This window comes from Gymnoscopelus microlampas (genome assembly GCF_963454915.1).
Source record: "Gymnoscopelus microlampas genome assembly, chromosome: 15".
Taxonomy (NCBI): Eukaryota; Metazoa; Chordata; class Actinopteri; order Myctophiformes; family Myctophidae; genus Gymnoscopelus; species Gymnoscopelus microlampas.
Genome location: NC_139952.1, coordinates 44,565,933 through 44,591,735, shown reverse-complemented (window position 1 = coordinate 44,591,735; position 25,803 = coordinate 44,565,933). Strand labels below are relative to the sequence as shown.

General features: G+C 43.7%; 1 protein-coding gene across 1 annotated transcript in view; it reads left to right on the top strand.

Annotated features, from left to right (window-relative positions):
- Positions 1–25,803, top strand: part of kcnq4 (potassium voltage-gated channel subfamily Q member 4) — a 154,554-nt gene that overhangs the window by 85,705 nt on the left and 43,046 nt on the right. Inside the window, exons 2-7 of the mRNA XM_084081388.1 lie at positions 15,147–15,237; positions 20,079–20,205; positions 20,602–20,777; positions 24,172–24,297; positions 24,726–24,836; positions 25,520–25,615. Coding sequence (XP_083937514.1) covers positions 15,147–15,237; positions 20,079–20,205; positions 20,602–20,777; positions 24,172–24,297; positions 24,726–24,836; positions 25,520–25,615 — 727 coding nt within the window. The remainder of the gene's footprint in view (positions 1–15,146; positions 15,238–20,078; positions 20,206–20,601; positions 20,778–24,171; positions 24,298–24,725; positions 24,837–25,519; positions 25,616–25,803) is intronic.

Sequence of the window (25,803 nt, the reverse complement as noted above, 5' to 3'; positions counted from 1 at the left end):
GAATCTAACATGTTAAAAATGGAGTTTGAAGTTATAATGGGTTTGTATAGGAAGGGGGCGTGTCTGATCAAATTAAAATCCAATATCTAAGTACTGAATCAAGCAACTCAAAAAACTGTGGGGGGGGGGGTCTCACAAAAGCCTGAGTAGGCGATAATATGACCCAATTCTTTTTAAAGTGAAATATCCCTTTAACCCATTAAGACCTGGAACTGTGTCATTTTTAGAGCTAAAAAGCATTATTTTACGCTTTGGGCTATTCAAAAATAGCAGATCTACAAGCTCATAGCGCGGCACCGAGTGCCGCGCTACGAGCTTGTAGATCTGCTATTTTTGAAAAATCGTGAAAATGTGTGCAAATCTTTGAATATACATATATTTAAAGCGAACATTTTTTAACTAAAATCTTTGCTTGTGGTGGGGGTCCCTGGAACAAAATACTTTGATGGGGGTCCGCGGCCAAATACATCATCATTTTGACATGACAAAAGATTGAGCACCACTGATATACAGTAGAAACGTACGTTTTTCAGAAAACTGTTGAGATTTAGGAGACATGTAGAATCGGCTTCAGGTCTCAAAGGGTGTTAAAGCCTGCATGAGTTAGACTTTGTTGTGGGCGGGGGCGAGCACAACTACACCTGCAACTAAGCATACAGCAGAGTACAGTAAATCAGTCATGAAGGTGGCAGCGTACATACTTGCTGAATCCAAGCAAGTTCTCAATACGGACACATTTGTTCTGTACTGTACTCGATGCCACTCTGCTTTCAGTGCTGAAACTGCACATTATAGACCACAGCATTACTCTGATTTTGCCACCTGGTTCTAATTGTGGGAATAAAACAAAAATAAATCTTATACCTACAGTATTAAGACCTGAAGCCGATTCTACAAATGTCCTCTAAATCAGTTTTCTGAAAAACGTATGTTTCTGTATCAGTGGTGCTCAATCTTTTTCATGTCAAGGACCCCCAAAATGATATGTATTTGGCTGCGGACCCTCATCTCAAAATATTTTGTTCCAGGGACCCCCCCCCCCCCCCCAGAAGCAAAGATCTGAGTTTGCTTTAAATATATATATATTCAAAGATTTGCACAAATGTTCACGATTTCGCTATGAGCTTGTATATCTGCTATTTTTGAATAGCTAAAGTGTAAAATAAGGCTTTTTTCTTAGCTCAAATCAAAAAGTGACACGGATGCGTTCCAGGTCTTAATGGGTTAATTAATAAAATAAAATAAACCTTGAATTTCTGACCAGTCACACGATGTTCACATTGGTGTCACATCTGTGTTGATGTTCTTCTGCTTGTTAGAAAGTCGCACGAGGTGCAAAAACGTGCAGAGAAGAACCTCAGCATCAAGGCAACGGGTTTGTTTTCTCTGCAATTACCGTGATTTTGTTCTTATGACCTCAACCAACGTTTGTTTCCACAAGAAGGAGCATATGCTGCAGAGGAAACACACACAACGCCCTTTCATCATCACATGCAAATCTGCACGCACAGCAGATGCAATGATGCACATGGGAAATGCATGCACAGCGGCAGAAACAATCGCATATACATCTTTCGCAGCTGCGTGTACATTGTTACAGTGTGCGTGTGCGCGTGTGCGTGTGCGTGTGCGTGTGCGTGTGTGTGTGTGTGTGTGTGTGTGTGTGTGTGTGTGCGTGTGTGTGTGTGTGAGAGTACTCCCGTGTCCTGACATAGGTCACACATTGGACATCAAAGCAGTTGATTGGGGATTGGGCTCGTCTAATTGGTGTCCCCAATTAGATGTGGTTATAGGCGTGTATTTGTTAGGGTTGTAAGGTCAGGGTTACTGTAAGACCCCGATGACAGAACCTCTGAGAACATACAGCAGTCTTTCGGGCCGCTTAGCAGGGAGTCCAATCAAAGTCGGTTGATTGACCGACATACTCGAGTTACAGTTTGCAAATTAGGCATTTAGCAGACGCTCTTAATCCAGAGCGACTTAAAGTAAGCAAGGTAAACACGAGAGAACACATCAAATGCATAGAAATAATAAAGTCATCTGGTTGCACGCTGCGCAAGAAAGTGGTTTCTTCCAATTAAGAAACCACTTAATCTAATCCATACTAACTGTTCAAGATCATCATCTTCAAAAGATGTGCTGAGTCGCTCCTCTATGTCTCAGCTCCAGGTGGTCCAAAATGGGGTCTCTAGACTCCTAACCATTACGCGACGTGTTGTAGGTCACGTATCACACCAGCGCTGGCCGCTCTACGCCCCGTTGAATGTGGAAATGATGTTAAAGTTCTATAAATCACCTATAAAGCACTACTGCTTCCCCTTGACAATGTGAGGTCTCTCAGGTCTTCTCACCATCGCCTCCTGGCTGTCCCGTGTAATCTAGGCTAAGAACCAGGGGTGACCGAGCCTTTGCAGTGGTAGCTCCCGTCTGCCCTTACAGTTGCAGTGTGTGGATTGTTTTAAGGGGACAAGTGATGATAGATGTGTTTTTTTTTTGTGCTGTGATAGTTTGTTTTGTTGTCTCCGCCAGACCGAATTCGAAGGCGTGGCCGAGACTATGTTTTGCACCCTGTCCGTCCGTCCGTGTGTCCGTCCGTCTGTCTGCGGACGGCTTATCTCCGACACTGATCGACATGAAACTGAGCACACACACTGCTTGATTGCCAGAGCAGAACCTCCACCCCAAATGTTTCACATTGGCCTGTTATAGCGCCACCAGGAGGCCGATCTTTACAAAACAATCTTTTTTATATTACTCCTACAGATTTTGTCCAAATATCACGCAAATCGTTACACGGTATCTCTATAGTCATGTGATCAAGACGAATCTGTCAGATTTTTCATATTCCATCCTGATTGGCTAAGATTGCCTTCCAAAGTTTGCAGGAGTGGTCAGTTTTGAACAAAATGCCTCAAATCATGTACGCAGCGTGCGATTGACAGAAAACTTTGCACGCATATTCCAACTAGGCCGAGGAAGAAATGCCATCCTAAATGTTTTTAATCAGCCTCATGGTGGTGCCATAAGAGGCCGATTCACGTTTTTTACCTATAACTGGACCGATCTGCGTGAAACTTTGCACGCACACTCCTTAGAGGCCAAGGAAAAACCTCTGCCCTGCATTTTTCACATCGGTCTTTTATAGCGCCACCAGGAGGCAGATCTTTGCGATTTTTTTGTTTTGTTATGACTCCTACAGATTTTGTCCATACATCACGCGAATCTGTACACATTATCTCTATAGTCGTGTGATCAACACGGATCTGTCTGATTTTTCATATTCCACCCTGATTGGCTTAAATTGGCATCTAAAGTTTGCACGAGTGGCTCGTTTTGAACAAAATGCCTCAAACAATGCGTCCAATTGCTGTGAAACTTTGCTCGCACACTCCCACTAGGCCGAGGAAGAAGCCTATCATAGCGCCACCAGGAGGCCGACATTTGCAAAACCAATTTTCCGATATTACCCCTACTGATTTTGTCGAAAAATCACGCAAATCTGCACACATTATCTCTATAGTCATGTGATCAAAACGGATCTGTCCGATTATTCATATTCCATAAACATTGCTGGCCCACAGTAACCTACCTTTATTTTATTTACGTAATCTACAGCACCTTTTAACTCTGTGTTGTGTTACTAATGTTACTATATCTATCTGCTAGGGTTAAGAAAAGGGTACAATACCAGCACTCAAGGAACTGTCCTTTAAGGCACTTTTAAGTTGTCATTGTCAGTTGGTATACTGCAGAGCAGACAGAACAACGTACGCGTTTCGGCGTCAAGCCTTCATCAGCGTTGTATCAACGGTGTCGTGAGTGCTGGTATTCTCTTCTAGAGATTTATTGTAAAGTAACTTTTCCAGACCGTGCACCCGGTAAGAAAGCTCAGTATTGAAACAAGTAGGAGTCGTGCTCGCTATACCCTTGATGTTAAGGTAAGGGTAGCCTCGGTACCCAGGCCTTTTTTAAAGGGTTAAAGGGTTAAGTTTTAGGAATGTATCTCTTAAGGTTAAGGAAAGGGTAAGGGTTAGTTCGGTTATGGTTAAGGTTAGGTTAAGGGTATATTGAATTAAAGCAAATCAATGCAATGTCCCCAAGAGTTTGCAAAACAAGCATGTTTGTCTGTATCTGTGACTGCGAGTGTGTGTATACAGTACATACAACACATGCATGCTGCGCACACACACACACACACACACACACACACACGCACACGCACGCGCACGCACACGTACACACGTACACACGTACACATGCGTTTAGAGAGGGTCATATAGATTCATAAGCATTCATCTGTGCTCTGTCCATCACACTACAGACATTTTCACAGTTTAGTCGTAATGTGAGACGCAGGGGTTTTCACTTCTGTGCATTTACAGGAAAACAACACAGCTGTAAAAGCTCGGGGCCAGCCAGGCTTCCATTAAAAGCAATCTGGATGCACTGTAATCCCCTGTACATTTATCCACTGTCTGCCTGAACCCTCCACCTGCAGCACAATGGCCCTCTGGAGTTTAGAACCCTCCACCGGCAGCACAATGGCCCTCTGGAGTTTAGAACCCTCCACCGGCAGCACAATGGCCCTCTGGAGTTTAGAACCCTCCACCGGCAGCACAATGGCCCTCTGGAGTTTAGAACCCTCCACCGGCAGCACAATGGCCCTCTGGAGTTTAGAACCCTCCACCGGCAGCACAATGGCCCTCTGGAGTTTAGAACCCTCCACCGGCAGCACAATGGCCCTCTGGAGTTTAGAACCCTCCACCGGCAGCACAATGGCCCTCTGGAGTTTAGAACCCTCCACCTGCAGCACAATGGCCCTCTGGAGTTTAGAACCCTCCACCGGAAGCACAATGACCCTCTGGAGTTTAGACAGGCCCTCAGCCAGGGACGTGCACAGATAGACTCTTGGTGGTGCTAGAGCACCTGCCCTTTGCCTTCTTGACCAGAAGTGCCCTTTTTTTTCAGTTTACAGCAGGGGTCTTCAACAGGGGGTCCGGGACCCCTAGGGGGTCCTCAGAGTTACTACAGGGGGTCCGCCAAATCTTTATGTGATATGATTTTTCTTTTTACCATAACCACTCGAAACCTAGCATCCCTTTTCTGAGGAGAACTTTAGCCAAAAATAGCACGGAAAAGGATGGCTATGGCCGTTTTTAGCCCAAGGAGTGGTTTTGGTGCAAAACAAATGCTTGCAATGGATTCAGAATCATAAAAACACCCTAGTTTGACCCCTCACATGCTACTTAAAACAGAATTATTATTTATTTTTTCCCCGCATAAGGTTATGGTGGGTACCCCAACTTTCAGGAGCTGTCACAAATTCTCCTAGGGAAACTGCATTTCAGTCTTTGTGAGATGTGTTACTAGACACCTTTACAAACACATTGGTGAAGATTTTTTTTGGTAAGGAATTTATTCCAAGATGTTTTTAATATCCCCTGACTATAAAAACAGCGTGAGATTCCTTTTTGTTATTCGCGCGGTAGTTCCTGCATGCCAAACAGGAAACCGGTGCATTTCCGTTCCAGTTTCCGGCCAGATGACGTCATTTTCACGGGAAACACGTCCCTGTCCACTTTCAATAGAAAATATATTTATAAAAGGCTTTTCGGGGGTGAAATTCATGCCGTGGGCGTTGTGAAACATCTGCCACTTATTTTTTTGGAAAAAGTTACCTAGCATAACTTTAAGTAAAACATTTGAGTACTTTTTCCACCACGTACTGCATTCTCTCTCAGCTTTTCTCCTTCTTTCTCCCGCTATCATCTTGTTTCTGCACTTTGCATGTGTGTCCTGTTCTCCTCCTCCTCCTCCTCCTCCTCGTGTCCACAGGGACGACAAATCGCACTCTGTCATATTTTTTGGGGAGAAAAGGTCAGCGTACTGTACTGTACAAGAGCTCTGTGTGCATTTACTGCTTTCTAATTCCTGGAAGGAGTTGGCAAATGCTGACTGGTCTTACAGTAAACCTTCCTTTAGCCCATTAAGACCTGGAACGCATCTGTGTCACTTTTTCATTTGAGCTAAAAAAGCATTATTTTATACTTTGGCTATTCAAAAATAGCAGATATACAAGCTCATAGCGCGGCACCGAGTGCCGCGCTACGAGCTTGTAGATCTGCTATTTTTGAATAATCGTGAAAATGTGTGCAAATCTTTGAATATATATTTATTCTTTTAAAGCGAACATTAACTCAAATCTTTCCTTCTGGGGGGGTCCCTGGAACAATATATTTTTGAGATGGGGGTCGGCGGCCAAATTCATATAATCTTTGGGGGTCCTTGACATGAAAAAGTTTGAAAACCACTGATATATAGAAACGTACGTTTTTCAGAAAACCGTTTTAGAAGACATTTTGCAGAATTGGAACCTCAGGCCTCAATGTGTTATAGCAGGAGGACGGGAGACACACGGGGGCATTTATGTATCCATGGGGTTGGTGTATCGTGTCTTTATCGACTCCATACAATACAAGCGTCTTCATTTGAGATGAAACGAGTGCAGTGACCTTTGGGACTTATTGGCTGTTTGGTGGAGAAGCTAGGTCTCCTTGTTGAAGAACGCTTATTGTTGTGAAAGGCTTCTGTTCTTCGTTCCCCAGGGAGGGAGGACAGTGGTTCTCAAACATTTTAGGACCACTGTGACGGAGGGAAGGTACTGTGGTCTGACAGACAGCGTTGTCCTCATGTGGAAAGTAACTAAGTGCATTTACTTAAGTACTGTGCTTAAGTACAATTTTCAATACTTTTACTTCTACTCCACTACATCTCGGATCTAAATATTGTACTTTATTTTACTCCACTACATTTATTTGAAAACTGTAGTTACTAGTTACTTTGTAGATTTCGATTATTATTACAAAACATACATTAACCACTTCAGCCCTATATACCTTTCGGCCATTTGAAAATAGCAGATCTACAAGCTCACAATGCGTCGCGATGCGACGCATTGTGAGCTTGTAGATCTGCTATTTTCAAAGGACTTTTACATTTTGACATTCTGCATAATGAGTACTTTTACTTTTGGTACTTTAAAGTAAAGTGAATTCTGGACTTTTACTTGTAACAGAGTATTTCTGCATTGCAGTATTGATACTTTTACTTAAGAAAGAAAAAAAAGGAGTACTTTTTTCCACCACTGTTACTAGGTTTGTTTGTGTAGACATACACAACACAGACACATTTCTCCGGGAAGGTACTGTGCTGTGGTCAGACAGACAGCGTGTCCTCAGACGTTCCCTCCTCCTCCTGGAGGGGTCAGGCCCACTGCTGCCCCCAGAGGCCCACTTATAGTGAGAAACAGCGGACGTCTGACTCCAGACTGTGTGGTCCATCATCACCGCCATGGCTGCCCCATGATGGACCACAGCGAAAGAGAGAGAGAGAGTGTGTGTGTGTGTGTGTGTGAGTCAGAGAGAGAGAGAGTGTCTGAGAGTGTGTGTGTGTGTGTGTGTGTGTGTGTGTGTGTGTGTGTGTGTGTGTGTGTGTGTGTGTGTGTGTGTGTGTGTGTGTGTGTGTGTGTGTGTGTGTGTGTGTGTGTGTGTGTGAGAGAGGGAGAGAGGGAGAGAGCGAGATTGCTGACATGACAGTGTCTAGTGGTATAGAGCCCATAAGTCAGTGAGTCTCATCCTTTAGACGTATAGGTGCCTCTATAAAGTGATGGCTAATGACGTTTGATGCTGCGGCCCCGTAGAGAGAGCATCATTCATCAGGGGGATATTTACATTTCCTCTCTCTCTCTCTCTCTCTCCCTCTGCATCCCACCGGGGCGGGGCGGGGGGGCTCCGCGGGAATCGATTGATGGAGCGCTAGCTAGCTCACCTATAGTACGTTTTAACCGGGTTGTTTTTTTTGTGCCATTATTACGCAGGCAGATCAATAAGCTCCTCCTCCTCTCGGCTCGCCCCTCCATCATAAAGCATGAGATGGCGTCTCGTCTCTTCTTCGTCTCACCATCAGCTCTGGCTGTGTAGAATGCATGAGGGAGGGGGCGGGGTCTCTTTCCCACCTCCACGGAGAGACGGCCCCCACGGTGCTGATTTGGTAGATTTCTACGGACACCGCCAGGTCCTAATTGACATTTCCCTTGAAAAATAGTGCCGGTGAGGGGAGGGTGAGGGTGAGGGGAGGGTGGCTAAAATCGTGCCCTCAGCAGAAATGCGACGCATTGTCAAACATGGAGTAAATATCTCTTTACTGTACTTATCTTTGCTTGTAGCACACTGGTTCTCAAACTTGTTCATGTCAAGGGCCCCCAAATTAATATTTCTGTGGCCGCAGACCCCCCCCCCCTCTGTAAATATTTGATTTATATTTGTTTCAAAAACCCTTGCAAATTTTTCAGATTCTCGTCAGATGTCTTTTTTTGTTGAAAACGCCTTGTGAGCTTGTAGATCAGCTGTTTTCAAATAGCCGATATATATATAGGGGTTAAAAGTGGTTAAAATGATTTTTTTATGTTACATTAACTAATTCAGCTGCTGGGGACCCCCTGGAACATTCTCAAGGACCCCTGGGTGTCCCCGGAGGACACAATGGGAACCACTGACGTACTGTATAGCAGATTGAAGGGTGGTGTTATACTGTAGTATCTGACCTATACTGGGAGGTCACTGGTGAAAAAGAAACACAAAAAAAAATAAAAGAAAAGTGGACCCTGACAGTTCATCTGTAACCTTGGCAAAAACGTTGGAATAGTTTGGGTCTAAAATGAGATTATTCCAACACCTACATCAAAAAGTCCAGCGGCAGCATGAAAGTAAAACTCATTTTGGATTATTAATACAGATGGTATCTGCTGAGTTGACTGTTTTTTTTGGATGATATTTTGCGTGGTAGCATCGCCGTGGCGATGCCTCTGCCCAGTGGTTTGAGTGACAACACTGTCCTCCTGCCGTTAGTGTTTTCTATCAAACTGTGCTTTGGCCACTCCCTGTTTTTATTTGTTGGTATATAGTCCCTGGATAAGAGTGGCAGAAATGCATTTATGAACTTATTCATCCTCATAATCTGAGCAATAAACATCGTCACTGTACACTATGGATATAACCTGTCTCAGAGTCAGTGGTGGAAAATAACTAAGTACATTTACTCAAGTACAGTACTTTTACTTTACTTGATTATTTAAAAAAAAAAGATATGTTGTACTTTACTCCAGTACATTTACTCCGCTATAAATTATTTGAAAGTTTAGTTTTCTAGTTCTTTTGCAGTTTTAGATTATTACGGCAAAACAAAACATTACACACATACATTAACCACTTAAGCCCTATTTTACTGTATTCTTTGCATGTGACGGGTTGTGAGCTTGTAGATCAGCCACTTTAGAACATTCTTGCCAAGTTGAGTAGCCTACTTTTATCTTGGTGCTTGTAGGTATACTTTCATGCCAATTACTTTTGTACTTTTACTCAAGTAAAACTTTGAATACAGACTTTTTTTTACTTGTAACAGAGTATTTTTTTATAGTATGGTATTGCTACTTTATTCAAGTAAAGGGTGCGGGGACCCCCAGGTGTCCTTGGGGTGGTACCACGGGGTCCCCAGCAAAATGTGTTAATAAAGCTTCGCAATCATCTATCATATAATCATTTAATCCTTTATCCATATTTTATACTTTGGCTATTCAAAAATAGCAGATCTACAAGCTCATAGCGTGGCACTCGGTGCCGCGCTATGAGCTTGTAGATCTGCTATTTTTGAAACCTCTTGAAAATGTCCGCAAGTCTTTGAATATATATATATTTTTAAAGCGAATATTTGTGGCACGAATCTTTGCTTCTGCGGGGGGGGGGGGGTCCCTGGAACAAAATATTTTGAGATATGGGGGTCCGCGGCCAAATGCGTATCATTGTGGGGGTCCTTGACATGGAAAAAGTTTGAGAACTAGTGAAGTAAAAAAAAAACTTGAGTACTTCTAACTGCAGCTGCTCAGTTTGAGAGGAGCGTGAGATTGCGTGTAAAAAAATAAATAAAAAAAAGATGTCTTAGAGTAATTACCACAGAGCTGGGTGTGTGAGAGCAGAGTGTGAATGGTGGCCTGCCTGTGGCCTGTGGTCTGCAGACGATGTGGTCTCAGGGAGGAGGGGGGGGGCGGAGGGGGGGGGGGGGGGTTTACAGTCATACGATACCCACCAGAAGTCCTCTTCAACACAACACAATGTGGCTGCATTCTATTCTATTTACTCATCTAGAGAGAATCTGATATTTGGACTAGAGCCCGAGGGGTGCAGTCATTCAGTTAACCCGTTAAGACCGGGGAGCGCATCCGTGGTGGTGTGTAATTTATTTATTTATTTTTTCTTTGGGCTATTCAAAATTAGCAGATATGCAAGCTCATACAAGCTTGTAGATCTGCTATTTTTTTTTGAAAAATCATGAAAATGTGTGCAAATCTTTGAATATATATTTGTAAAAATATTTCTTTCCAGGGACTTCCAGAAGCAAAGATTTGAGTTACAAATGTTCGCTTTAAAAAAAAATACATATTCAAAGATGTGCAGAAATGTTAAAGATTTTTCATAAATAGCACATCTACGAGCTTGTAGATCTGCTATTTATGAATAGCCAAAGTGTAAAATAGTGGTTTACAGCTCAAATAAAAAAATGACACATATGCGTTCCCCCGGATTGAAGGGGTTAAGCCTGAGTTACACTTAATTGCGCACGGGTGTCGCCGCGCACCGAAAATAGCTTCTCTATAGCTTTCAGATCGGCTATTTTTTGATTGTGTGACACGTGCGTGCAACCAAGTATAAAATCAAGGGGGGGTGGTGGGGGTTGCGAGCTTGTAGATCTACTATTATCAAAAGATTTTTTATACATTTGAAAACCTTGAAATGGGACATTCTGCATAACGAGTACTTTTACTTTTGGTATTTTCAACATATCTTCATATAATTGGTCCTCACTAATGCTCTTGATAAAATGGTACCATTTTTTTCCACTTGGTCTGTGTCTCATAGGAGGACTGTGGACAGTCCAGAAACCCGTCTACCAGTGACATCATCATTAGGCATGATTTTTTTTTTCAACAAGATTTAAAACATTTTAGATTTTTATTAACGCGAGAACAATGGCTTCTTTTATTGCATTGCAACTTTCCAGGAATACAAAGCCTGCATTTTCTATTAGCTTGGATTCCCCATCGATGATGTCACTGGTAGACGGGTTTCTGAACTGTCCACAGCCCTCCTCTTGAGACACAGACTGAGTAGGAAAAAAATAGTACAGTTTTATCATGAGCATTAGTGAGGACCTATTATATGAAGATGAAAATGGGTGAAGTCGTCCTTTAAGTACATTTTGATGCCAATACTTTTCTACTTTTACTCAAGTACATTTTGAATACCGGACTTTTACTTGTAAAAGAGTATTTCTACATTGCAGTAATTGACACTTTTACTTAAGTAAAACATGTGAGTACTTTCCCCACAACTGCACATATATACTCCTACGGTCTGGGGGGGTTGGGGGGCTTGGGGGGGTGGGGGCACCTGTCAGCGGGGAGTGTTGGGCGGGAGGAGTAGGACGGAGGAGGTGCTACGTCCTCCTGGTGGGGGCTCCTCCTCACTGGTGACAGGTGACAACACACAGAAAAGTTATGAATTGTTGTTGCTATGCTGTTGCGTTGAGGTTCAGGCAGTTATTTGTTTCTTCAAAGTAGCTCATCCAAAGTTATGTTCTATGTGCTGTATCTTTATCTGAGCCAGAAGGAGGCGTCAGAATGCTCATAAAAGGTGATTTGTCAGCACAGCTCACAGGGCTTCATCACCAGGCTGTCACTGTGTGGAGAGTCCATGAAACAAAGACGTCACTCCGGCCTAATCTTGTGGAAACATAGACATTGCTTTGAGTTAACCCATTCAATCCGGGAAGTGTGATTTTAACATTTCTTTGGCTTTTTTAGAAGAAAAAAAATAAGTTTGTGCAAATCTTTGAATATGTATACTGTATATACATTTTAACTCAAATCTTTACTTCTGGGGGTCCCTGAAATATTTTTAGATGGGGTGGGTGTCCGCGGACAAATACATATCATGTTGGGGGTCCTTGACATGAACTGATATTATAGCAACATAAGTAACTTTTTCAGGACATTTGTAGAATCCCCAGAAGCAAAGATTTGAGGTTAAACATGTTCGCTTTGAAACATATATATATATTCAAAGATTTGCACACATTTTTCACGTTTAAAAAAAAAAAGAAATGCTAAGGAAATCTCAAAGAAATCTAAAAATGACACACAGGCGCGTTCCCGGTCTTAATGGGTTAATTGAGAGGAAAAAAGACAGACGTTTCAGTCAGCACATTGCAGAGCTTGATGGACGACCTGTGAGCATCACTCACAAAGTACAGGAGCATATCCTCCTGGGCGTGTCGTCATGCACACACACAGCGCGCTCTCTCTCTCTCTCGGCGCAGACAAGGCACCGAGTTCCACACTCATACAGAATACGCATGAGTGTGTTTTTGCTCACCCCAGACATATACTGTAATGTGTCTGTTGAGTGTTTGTTTGGTCATGTGTCCCCCTCGCTGTACATAAGAGCCACTCTGTGGTTGTATTTTTTTGCCGCGTCATCGTGCCGTCTGCTAACAAACCTACATGAAGCCATGCAGACAGACTGGAACGATGAGTCGCTCATTCACCCTCTTTCCCCTCGGCTCACACAAACACCATAGTATTTATGGAGACTGACTGGTAGTTTGATATGGTGAATGACTCCTTCCTCCCTTCTTCCTTTCTTTCCTGTCTTTCTTTCTTTCTGTCTTTCTGTCTTTCTTTCTCCCCCCATTTCAGTTTCACATATAATCTCAATGCAAGTCAATGAGGTTTTACCCTTGATGTTATTACCTTAGTAAACCTTTTCATAAACACTTTATGTTTTCAATCACCCGTTTAAAGTCTTCTTTTATATCGTCATGATATGCGTTTAGTAAAATGTATTTTTGAATGTCCATTCCTGCGAAGCAGCAAGCGATAGGCTTCAACTAATTTGGTTTACAGGTGAAACTAAATTAGTTGAAGCCCATCTAGCTTGGTGCTTCGAAGGAATGGAAATTATAAAAATATTTTTTTAATATTTTAACCACTTAAACAGTATGTACTTCATTGACCTCCCTTTTCCCTCTCCGAACCTACTTGCCAAAATTATGATGAAGCCCAAAATATATTTTGAATGGAAATGACAAAGATGCTATAGCATCTAACTTTTTTTTACGAGGCACAATTACAGACTCTCTGTAGCATCAGAACATTGTGAAGGAGTTGTCTGGCCTGACTGTCTAACGCAGGCTAGACGTGGGCCAGACATATTGGAACACATCTGACCCACAGCTTGTCTAACGCAGGCTAGACGTGGGCCAGACATATTAGAACACATCTGACCCACAGCTTGTCTAACCCATTAAGACCTGGAACTGTGTCATTTTTAGATTTGAGCTAAAAAGCATTATTTTACACTTTGTGCTATTCAAAAATAGCAGATCTACAAGCTCATAGCGCGGCACCGAGTGCCGCGCTACGAGCTTGTAGATCTGCTATTTTTGAAAAACGTGAAAATGTGTGCAAATCTTTGAATATATATATTTTTAAAAGCGAACATTTTTAACTCAAATCTTGCTTCTGGGGGTCCCTGGAACAAGATATTTTGATGGGGGTCCGCGGCCAAATACATATCATTTTGGGGGTCTTGACATGAAAAAGATTGAGCACCGCTGATATAGAAACATACGTTTTTCAGAAAACTGTTGAGATTTAGGAGACGTGTAGAATCGGTTTCAGGTCTCAATGGTCTAATGCAGGCTAGACGTGGGCCAGACATATTAGAACACAGCTTGAAATGAAACGTTACACCGTCGGTAAACTATATGTCAATAAAACCTCACGGTATGTACTGTATAGCCACAGATAGTGTAAACCCACGCCAAGCTATATACTGTACTGTATACGTCACACAACGACATATAAACCACAGACAGAGCTATATACTGTACTGTACACGTCACAACGACATATACTGTAAACACACAGACAGAGCCACACACTGGATTTAATTATTTGATGGAGAGTTACTGAGGAACAACTCCCTGGAGACACAACAGCAACAGGAGAATAGCTAAACATCAGGAGAGAGAGAGAGAGAGAGAGAGAGAGAGAGAGAGAGAGAGAGAGAGAGAGAGAGAGAGAGAGAGAGAGAGAGAGAGAGAGAGAGAGAGAGAGAGAGAGAGAGAGAGAGAGAGAGAGAGAGAGAGAGAGAGAGAGAGAGAGAGAGAGAGAGAGAGAGAGAGAGAGAGAGAGAGAGAGAGGAGAGAGAGAGAGAGAGAGAGAGAGAGAGAGAGAGACTTGCACGGTACAATACAATCCTGAATCCCGGATTTGACACTGAGGATTTGACCGTCCTTTTGTCGCCTCTTTTATTTTAGGCATGTCAATTGTTAGAATCGCCGATCGTATGATCTCATGAATACCACTTTTTGCTCGAAATACAGGTGTGCTTTGAGGTTTTGAAAGCTGTTGACCACCTGTTCCATCTATTCTACTTTAAATGCCCACAAACAGCTAAATGATCAGCTTAATCACTGAATTACACTTTATTAATACATTGAATCTTCTCTGACATAATAACATTGTAACTGTTTACATAATTTTTCATTTTGAGCTGTTGGTCAGTCACAAAGGGTCAGCCAAGCATATTTTAATCTTTTTTTAGGGATATTTGTTTCATACAGTATTTGCAGCGATTGATAGAACCGAGCGCCCCGAGAAATGTCTCAATCCTCACCGATCGTCATTTCATACTTACTACTGTATATTGTGTGTGTGTGTGTGTGTGTGTGTGTGTGTGTGTGTGTGTGTGTGTGTGTGTGTGTGTGTGTGTGTGTGTGTGTGTGTGTGTGTGTGTGTGCATGCGCGCGTGTGGTAGAATTTAACAAATAGACATTGTGAGGAGTCAGACCATCTTCCCGGCCCTCATGAGTACAATGGTTGTTTTATGGTTAAAATGATTAGATAGGTTTGCAAAAATAGCTGATCTGCAAGCGAGTTGTGAGCTTGTAGATCTGCATTTTTTTGTCCTAAAATGTTGCTGTCCTCACAAGTATAGTATTACAAACGTGTGTGTGTTTGTGTGTTGTAGTTTTGTGCTGGTGTTCAGCTGTCTGGTGCTGTCTGTCTTCTCCACCATCCCAACACACCAAGAGATGGCCAACGAAGCCCTCTTCATCCTGGTAAGACTGTGACACACACACACACACACACACACACACACACACACACACACACACACACACACACACACACACACACACACACACACACACACACACGCTCGCGCACGCTCGCGCACAGGTTGTTTTGTTTTGTTTACCGAAGGAGTCAGAAACAGCCATGTAAGCAGGCGGAAGGCGGGGGGTTCAGGTGATGTTGACTTTGCAGGAAATCACAGACATGATCCAATAATCCTTCACAGCCGTCCCTGTAAGCGCTCTCCTCTCTACCGCTGCACTCTAGCTAATATACAGCCAAAGGTAATGGATGCTGGGCTTTCTGCGTCTTTAAAGACTAATGCATACTTCGTGGAACGGAGGCAAGTCTCGCTCGACTAAAAATTCCGGGATTGCATCTGAAGTCAACATGAAAAAATAAAACAGTTACTTTAATCATCTCTTCTCTCTATATTCTCTTTTCTAATGCATGGAATCAGCTCAATTCAGCATAGACTCTACTTGCCTCTACTCGACTTGGCAAAAGTACCTGCTACATTTTTGGTATCACACCTCTGTTGAGGTTCCAAGTGAGTGATACCCAAGACAAACAAGAGAAAACCAAGACAAACACTTTCACTCCCCTGTGTGATGACGTTTTCAGGCCAAGGACCCCCTATAGCTGAGAGAGAGATGAAGCAGGGACCCCCTACTCTAGTATATTGTATAAAATTGTGTTTCAGATAAAAGTTTTTTTTTTACTTAGTCTGCTATTTTTTTCCTCTACACCTATAGCCTCTTTGCCAAAAATAGCCGATCTACAAGCTCTCAACGCCTCGCAACGCTGAGGCGTTGAGAGCTTGTAGATCTGCTATTTTCGGCTAATGTTCCCCTCAGAAAAGGAATTCTAGGGTTCAAGTGGTTAATGTAAAAAAAACAAAATCCTATCACACAAAGATTTGGCGGACCCCCTATAGTAGCTCTGAGGACCCCCTAGGGGTCCCGGACCCCCTGTTGAAGACCCCTGATGTGGTTGCTTTCCTCAGAAGTAGGTTGTGAGTCGTGATTCAGGGTTGTGAGTCGTGATTCAGGGTTGTGAGTCGTGATTCACGGTCGTGAGTCGAATTGCTGTCGTGAGTCAGCAATTCGAAACTGGCTCCTGTAAGGAGTCAATTTTGGGTGTAAAATCCTCTTAGCAGACCTTGTATTGAACTGTGCTTTCCTGTGCTTTTGTTTGGCAAACTGCAAATAAAGTATTCAATCAATCAAAAATCTATTCATTCCAATGGGAGAAGTGAACGTGAACACAGTGTCTGAACCATTCTCTTGCCCCATGGTCACTGAACTAAATATTGGACCTGTTCTTCACATCTTCCCTATAGATTCTGACACTAAAATGGCCTTTTCAGAGAGTGAAATCTGGAGAAAATCAACTGTGTCATCATCGACCTTTCTCTGTCCCAGCAACGCACTCTCGCGATATCTAGCAACAGTCATCATAGGAGGTTCGCGAGACGGCGCCCACCTATACAGGCCGGAGACCATTTTTTATCCCATTTTGCACCTAGCGGGGAACCGTGGGATGGCCCTGTCTTCCTAAATGAAGCTTCTTTGACATAGCAATACGTTGTTCGCTTGTTGTTCTCTCTGAGTCTCGCAAAACACCGCCAGACTACGGAGTATAACTGATGATATTGACATCGTTTTTGACGGAATTAAAAAACGTTATTGAACAATGGACCGTTTGTACACCATTCATTGGATTAAATGTCATGACAGGCCATGAATTGAATTGAGGCCATGAAGACCATGGCTGCCATTTCCAGTCGGAAACAAGCCTTCAGGCTCTTTTGTGCTTTTTATCCTTTTGAATTCATTTTCTATAAAGTTCTCAATCAATCAACCGGTCAGTTCTGAAGAAGACAGCATTAGTCCAAAACGTTAACAAATAAAGCTTTGACTGGCAGCCCTTTAAGCCACAGTGTGCAGACTTTATTTTTGAATTGCCACGGCTGCCACGTGGGCCCTCAATTTGGCCTTCTGCCCTTAAAACAAATGATATTCCCCGAGGGCCCAGTGGCCTTGATGCCCCGCTTAATAGTACACTGCCCCAGTTTGTGTCAGTGTTTTCTCCTCGGCCTCTTTCCTGTCGATATGGTTTTTAGACACCAGCGCCTTTTGTCTTAACTCGGCCCTGACTCCCCAAAGTCCCCATGGCCATCCTCAAATGAGTCCCGTGACTCTGATGGGTCTAGTAGGGCTGAGCATCAGTGGTGGAAGAAGTACTCAGATATTTTACTTAAAGAGGTGGTGCCATGGTTTTGCACTTTTTCTGTTTTTCATGTGTCTATGAGGTTGATAGAACTTCATAAAGCCCCCTGGTGGTGTTTTTATGGTGTTTTATGTCTTCTCTGACTATTTTGAGTTTCTACCTGGAGGCTGAAACCTTGAGGGTCAAATGTGCCAATAGAAAAACAGCACTTTAGTGACATAGTAAAAACATACCCTCCCCCTCATTATCATAACACAACAGGTGTGGGCTTGAGGAGGAGGAGGGACTAGGACAGGTGGGTGGTGCTAAGGTGGTGGAGGAGGTGCTAAGGTGAGAACCAGGTATACTTAATGAACTGGAGGCGTGCCCGCATAAAAACTTAATTTTAACAATTTCTGCACACTTTTTTGAACAAAAATCTTCCTCCTAGTATAACCATAATACCTGATGATCATGTTTTTTTTTTGGGGGGGGGGGGGGGTAAAAATCACAGAAAATCACGGCACCCCGTCTTTAAGTAAAAGTACCAATACCACTCAAAAAAAAACACTCTGTATACAAGTAAAAGGCCTCACCAAAAGTAAAAGTACTGTTTGAAAATAGCCGATCTACAAGCTCACAACGCAGCTCAGCAGAAAATATTGCTACAGTGGAACAGAAGTTCACTCTTTTAAACACAATTTGAATAAAATAGGTTAAAAGAAAAGTTTTTATTTTATTCATTTTAAGATAAAAATGAGGCAATCGTTGCTTCAATGAACTGCTACTATTTTATTATGTCAGAGAAATGTCATTCAATGTATTATTAAAGTGATTTGATTCAGTGATTAAGCTGATGTGTATATATATAATCTAGTTGTTTGTGGCCTTTTAAAGTAGAATAGATGGAAAGTCTTTGACAGAGCCGCTAGACCCGATAAGAGTCTCAATAAGAACAAACCTTATTGATTTCCGAGTGGCAATAACTTGGGAATGGGATCCGGACCGGGACCCGGCTTTGATCCCAATCTCTACTTATTGGTCAGACCATCATCACTATTGTGTCACTGCGTCACGACAGACTCCTCTCTATACTGCATGCAAGCTCACAAACACTATTAACTCTTTCACTGTCAAAGTTAAAACACGGTCTATAGACCATATTCACGCGGCGGCTATATTGCCATTAAGTCAATGAAATGCCACCCCAGTTGCCACCACAGTTGCCACGGCAACGCAATGTTAAATTCCAAAATGGCCGCCGTGTGAATATGGACTATAGCTGGCCCTGCCAGTGATTTTGAGAGTTTCATCATAGATCATAGAATATTATTCTTCACAACGATCCACCGGGAAAACGCCTCTAAAGACGAGGGGGGGGGGGTCTCGGCGAATCGGAATTGAAAAAAAGCGTGCTGTATACATATAATCGATAAGCGATAATCTTTTCCATAGTTATGGTCAGTTGAATGTGGCTTGTTTTCGACAAAAAGCTAGAAAAGCAGAGACATTTTTATAAATCCTATAATCCACACGAAACCAGCCTCATTTTGTTGTGAACACGTGATTTCTGGGTGTACTCTTCTTGGGCGCTCCAATCAATCGCCCGCCCATTAGTGGGAAAGGAGCTGTTAGCGGGTGGCTAAACACCTCTAATGACGGAACAGGTTCCAAGGTTATTATAGTTATTATAACTAAAACCAATTAACTAAACCTAGAACTGAGAAAACATTTTTGTCAGCTGAAAAAATAAATAAATGAGGCTTTCCCAAAACAAAAATGATGGCAAACTGAAACTGTATTGTGTTAACAAAACTAAAATGAACTAATATCAAAGAGAATGTCCTTGTTTTAATTACTACCTACAATGCGTTGTGATGATGCAACGCGTCGCATAGATGCAACACATCTATTGGTAAGTACAGTACATATGTCCCTATTATGACCACGGATATTCTCTAAAATGGTGAAAAGCACATGTTTAATATTATAGCTCTTCTTTAAAACCACACAGTACAATGTGGGAGAGGTTTACACTATAACCTCTGGTTCAGGACCCGGGGTCAACTGCCCCAGAAGTGTGTCACCTCCCTGTCACCTCCCTGTCACCTCCCTGTCACCTCCCTGTCACCTCCTTGTCACCTCCCTGTCACCACCCTGCTTACATTCCTTGTTTCAGAAGAAAGAGGAGCATCTGGAATGTGAAAAAAAAACACATACAATCTATGAATGAAGTAATCCTAATAATTCTGTTATTTCTATACTTTTGTCTAAGGTTCTATCACACACACCTATTATGCCCGATGTATGCTCCGTCGTACCATGGAAAATAACAGATCTATAATAAGCTGACAACGCGGTGCATTTGCAACACGTTGTGAGTTTATAGAGCGGCTATTTTCGCCGTGTGACACCGTGGTACGACCTGCAGCCCTGCAGACTGTGCATGTCACTGACCTGTGTGTGTGTGTGTGTGTGTGTGTGTGTGTGTGTGTGTGTGTGTGTGTGTGTGTGTGTGTGTGTGTGTGTGTGTGTGTGTGTGTGTGTGTGTGTGTGTGTGTGTGTGTGTGTGTGTGTGTGTGTGTGTGTGTGTGTGTGTGTGTGTGTGTTTCAGGAGTTTGTGATGATCGTGGTGTTCGGGGTGGAGTATTTCGCCAGGGTGTGGGCAGCTGGCTGCTGCTGTCGCTACAGAGGATGGCAGGGACGACTCCGATTCGCCAGGAAGCCCTTCTGTGTCATAGGTATGTGAGTGTGTGTGTGTGTGTCTGCGCAGACCTTCTGTGTCATAGGTGTGTGTGTGTGTGTGTGTGTGTGTGTGTGTGTGTGTGTGTGTGTGTGTGCGCAGACCTTCTGTATAGGTGTGTGCAGGTATGCATCCACACAGTGGTTCTCAAACATTTTCACTTCAAGGACCCACATTTCACATGCATTTGGCGACGGACCCCCAATTGATGTGCCCATGAATATGCAAATGTGCTTTACTTTCTTTAACACCACCTTTCTGTCTGTCTGTCTGTCTGTCTGTCTGTCTGTCTGTCTCTCTCTCTCTCTCTCTCTCTCTCTCTCTCTCTCTCTGTCTCTGTCTCTGTCTCTGTCTCTCTCTCTCTCTCTCTCTCTCTCGGTCTCTCTCCCCACAGACTTCATCGTGTTCGTGGCGTCCCTGGCGGTCATAGCGGCGGGCACGCAGGGCAACATCTTCGCTACCTCAGCCCTGCGCAGCATGCGTTTCCTGCAGATCCTGCGCATGGTGCGCATGGACCGCCGCGGGGGCACCTGGAAGCTGCTGGGCTCTGTGGTCTACGCTCACAGCAAGGTGGGGGGGGGGACCTTGTATGTATACAAAACCACTCTGTGGTCTACGCTCACAGCAAGGTGGGGGGGGGGACCTTGTATGTATACAAAACCGCTCTGTGGTCTACGCTTACACAAAACCGCTCCTTTTCTTGTATTATTATTTTATTTACATTTTTATGCAAACACAGAGAATTAGACGCAGCTTGCTGTTAGGCTTAGCCCTTTAAGACCAAGAACGCGTCTGTGTCATTTCAAGATTTCTTTGGCCATTCAAAAAAAAAACAGATCTACGAGCTTGTAGATCTGCTATTTTTTTGGAAAAATCGTGATAATGTGTGCAAATCTTTGAATATTATACATTAAAGCGAACATTTTTAACTCTGTTACAACTTCTGGGGGGGTCCCTGGAACAACATATTTTGATATTTTACCATATCATTATGGGTGGTCCTTGACATGAAAAAGTTTGAGAACCACTGATTATAGCAACATAAATGTTTTAAAAAAACTGTTAGGATTTAGAAGACATTTGTAGAATCCCCCAGAAGCAAAGACTTGAGTTAAAAACATTTGTTTTAATAAATATATATATTCAAAGCATACATTTTCTGCGTTGCAACCCCGGGGGGCACCGAAACGGGTCCTACCACCGGGCACCACGAAGGGTTAATCCGCCCCTTGGTAAGTCCCTGTGACATACTAGCATCATGTCCAGGGGGTGTTCTTGTGCATCATGTCTGAGGGATGTACTTGTACATAAAGAAAGGCTCATGCTCTACTGGGCCACATGGCTACTTACTAAGTAAGCTACTTACCTACTTAAAACCCATGCATGGACTTCATTTTACGTCAAATAGCCAACATACAGTACTAGCAGTTGCAGCGCGTTGTGGGCTTGGAGATCTGCTCTTTTCGCTGAATGTTGGCCTGTTATTATGACATATATAGGACACTACAGGGTTTATGTGGTTAGGAGCACTGCAGTAATAACAGCCACGCGGCGGCTATAGCTGAACCGCCGGGATCCGTGTAAAAGCTCACTGCTGAGACACACAGCGAGGAAGTCGCTGAGTCAAACATGAATGCACATAACTAGGTCACACACACACACACACACACACACACACACACACACACACACACACACACACACACACACACACACACACACACACACACACGTGCGCGGCATTGCTGTGCTTGATTATTGTGCTGTGTTGGTTTTGTAGTGGACTGGCTCTCAACATGGGGAATGAACCCTCAGCCTACGGCTCTGTAACTCAGAGTTAAGTGAACACTGAGGATTTGACAGTGTAGTTTAAGGGTTCCCAGAGATTTAAAAAATATTTGAGAGTTGAGAGTAAAATCCTCAGTGCTTGTTTAACTCTGAGAGCGTACAAATGGACTTGCGGGGGTCAGTTTGGTTCCATTTGTTCACGCTCTCAGAGTCACAGACCCCGTAAGGGTCCATTTGGACCGCTGGTGATCCCCGGACCCCATGTTGAGAACCAGTGTTAGAGGGTCCTGGGTTTGATTCCCGCCAGGGGCGCTGGGGGGCGTGTCCTCTCCTCCGCGTCATCGGTGCCCATACCCTAGGTGGGGTTGGCGAATGGCCCACTCTGTGTGGAGTTTGCATGTTCTCCCCGTGTCCCCTAGGGTAGTTAATACCCTCACACAAACATGTAGTCCCTCAAGGCCCCCCAGGGGTCCTTGAGGGAGTTCCAGGGGGTCCCCAGCTAAATGATGGATAGTTAGGGACCAAATGGGCCCTTATGGGTCTGTAACTCTGAGAGTGTACATTTGTACACTCTCAGAGTTACATTAACATTGATTTTACAATATAAATTGGGGTCCCAGAGATAGAAATGTCATTAAATGGGGGTCCGTAGCCTAATGCATGTCAAACTGGGGGTCCTTGAAATTAAAATGGTTGAGAATCACTGCCAGAGCCGTACACATCTTCTCTTATGGGGATATCTCTTCAAATGGCGGTCTGTGGGCTAATAAGTGTCAATTTGGGGGTCCTTGACATGAAAAAGTTTGAGAACCACTGCCCTAGGGGTCCCTGTATCCCACATTGAGAACCAGTGTTGTGTACTTTGACACAAACGTGGGGAGGCGAGGGTTTCTACTTTCTGGGGGCGTACAGACAGACAGACAGACAGACAGACAGACAGACAGACAGACAGACAGGCCAATCAGCTGCTGTGTTTTCTGTGTAAGCAAGGCCACTGCCAAGTGGAACTGGAGGCCAAATGGGATGATGATGATGAAGATGATGATGATGATGGGTATTTGGACCCTAATGATGATAGTGATACGGTGCTGATAACACATTATGATGAGAAAGACAGCGCCAGAGGGGCTGCTGATACCTGATATCGCTCTCTCTCTCTCTCTCTCTCTCTCTCTCTCTGTTTGTGTCTACCTTTCCGTCCGTTATATTCAAAGTTGCTTCATTGGCATGAAAAAGCGCTTACATGTTGCCAAAACAAAGCCAGCAACTCCATATACAAATTCTGTATCTGCAATATCAATATAAATACAAATAAAATGAGGATGGTAACTGGTGCATTTATATAGCACTTTTATCCAAAGCGCTTTACATAGATTGTGCATCACATTCACACACCGATGGCGGAGGAAACCATGCAAGGCACCAACCTGCTCATCAATTAGGGGAGCAATTAGGGGTTCAGCGTCTTGCTCAAGGACACATCGACACTAACTCTTCTGGGGGAGCCCGGGATCGAACTGGGAACATCGCGGTTCAACCATCCGGCCGCTCTACCGACCGCTCTACCCCTGAGCCACTGCCTCACCGGGATGCTGTCGCTCTCTGCCTCGGCTCATGGCGGCATGTCATGTGCAGAACACCTGCATGTGATGCTTATGTTTCTAAAAGAACATATTAACACCTGCATATGATGCGTACAGTAGGTTAAGCATCAGTATTGTACATGCACAGCATGTTACTGTACCTCTATGCTCTCTCCTCTCGCGAAAACTGCAAAATGAGGGAGAGCGCACAGGGATAAAATAATAATAATAATCTTTACACCTGCAGTATCGTCTCTGTCGGGTGGAAACCTCACACGTCCAGAACTGTTACTTTTCAGGATGCAAAACGAGCCGCGTTTCGAGCCTGTGGATCTGCTGCTTTTGATGCTTTTGTGTGACATAGTGTGGTATGATCAAGTAATGCGTCAATTTACAACAACAAAAACACAAAACGTTGAAATATGGAGACAAGAGGTTTCTGCCCGACAGCAACGCTATAAACCTGTAACGTGACAATGAAGCTGATTGTGTGTGTGTGTGTGTCTGTCTGTGTGTCTGTCTGTCTGTCTGTCTGTCTGTCTGTCTGTCTGTCTGTCTGTCTGTCTGTCTGTCTGTCTGTCTGTGTGTCTCAGGAGCTGATCACAGCCTGGTACATAGGCTTCCTGGTGCTGATCTTTGCCTCCTTCCTGGTCTACCTGGCAGAGAAGGACGTCAACCCAGAGTTCCACACCTATGCAGACTCCCTCTGGTGGGGGACGGTGAGTACTGCGGCACAGCACAGCATGCACTGTGTTCCAGCAGCAGCAGCAGTATAATAACGCTGAGTGGAGGACGAGGCGGCGTGTTCTCTGAGGTCCACAAAGCGCTGCGTTGGTAGTTAACGGATCCCTAGGGGACTGAAGGTATTTTTGGGGAGAGGTGGAAAATAAGTAAATAGAGACGGTGCACCATGTTATGGATGGAGGCAGACCGCATGCCGTCGTCCACCTTTCGCTAGTTTGTGAGTTTTTGCGATACTCCTGTGTACTATTTATTAATATCTATTATATAGTATATTACAGTGGTTATCAACCTAAACGGTTATTATACAAATGTGTTGCCTTTGCCACATCATGTGTGTGTGTGTGTGTGTGTGTGTGTGTGTGTGTGTGCGTGTGTGTGTCTGAATGTGCGTCTACACACACAGATTACGCTGACCACCATTGGCTACGGTGATAAGACTCCTCGCACCTGGCAGGGGCGGCTCCTAGCGGCGGCCTTCGCTCTACTGGGCGTGTCCTTCTTCGCCCTGCCCGCCGTAAGTCTGAATGAACCAATACACATTCATAGTGAAAGCAGCTCGTCTGACTAGTTTCACTTATTTCTGAATGTCTCTGAACAGGTAGAATAGTTTTTCAAAGTGTCTGAAAATCTTTTGAAAAATTTGAGATTTTTTTTTTAAGAAATTTGAATTTTTGTAGGAATAGATATATAGTGTACTTGTGCGGAATGCGCGACCCATAAAAACAGGTCCTGTGTTTGGGAAACAGTGCTTTAGTGCAGTGTTTCTCAACCCGTGGGTCGGGACCCACAGAGACCCCCAGTTCAAATATGATTATTTTGGGGGGTCCCCAGTTCAAATATGATTAATTTGGGTGGTCCCCAGTTCAAATATGATTAATTTGGGGGGGTTCCCAGCTCAAATATGATTAATTTGGGGGGGTTCCCAGCTCAAATATGATTTTTTGGGGGGTCCCCAGATCAAATATGATTATTTTGGGGGGTCCCCAGATCAAATATGATTATTTTGGGGGGTCCCCAGCTCAAATATGATTAGCTCAAATATGATTATTTTGGGGGGTCCCCAGTTTAAATATGATTATTTTGGGGGGTCCCCAGCTCAAATATGATTATTTTGGGGGGGGGGGGGGGGTCGCAGCCTGAAAAGGTTGAGAACCTCTGCTTCATAGTGTGTGACCTTTGACCCCCACGTCCCCGCAGGGTATCCTGGGCTCAGGTTTTGCCCTGAAGGTCCAGGAGCAGCACCGACAGAAACACTTTGAGAAGAGGAGAACGCCAGCAGCCAACCTCATTCAGGTAGATGATGACAGAGAGATGCTCTGATCCCATCATCGTGTTTCAGTGTCACGTATCACCGCTGTGTGTTCATATCTTTTTGTCTTTTTGTATTTATGACTTGTTTTATTGACATTAATAATTAGTGAGGCCGGAGGGTCTGTGTACGCAGCCCACACAATATCCCATAGTCCAGAAGGTAACACTGA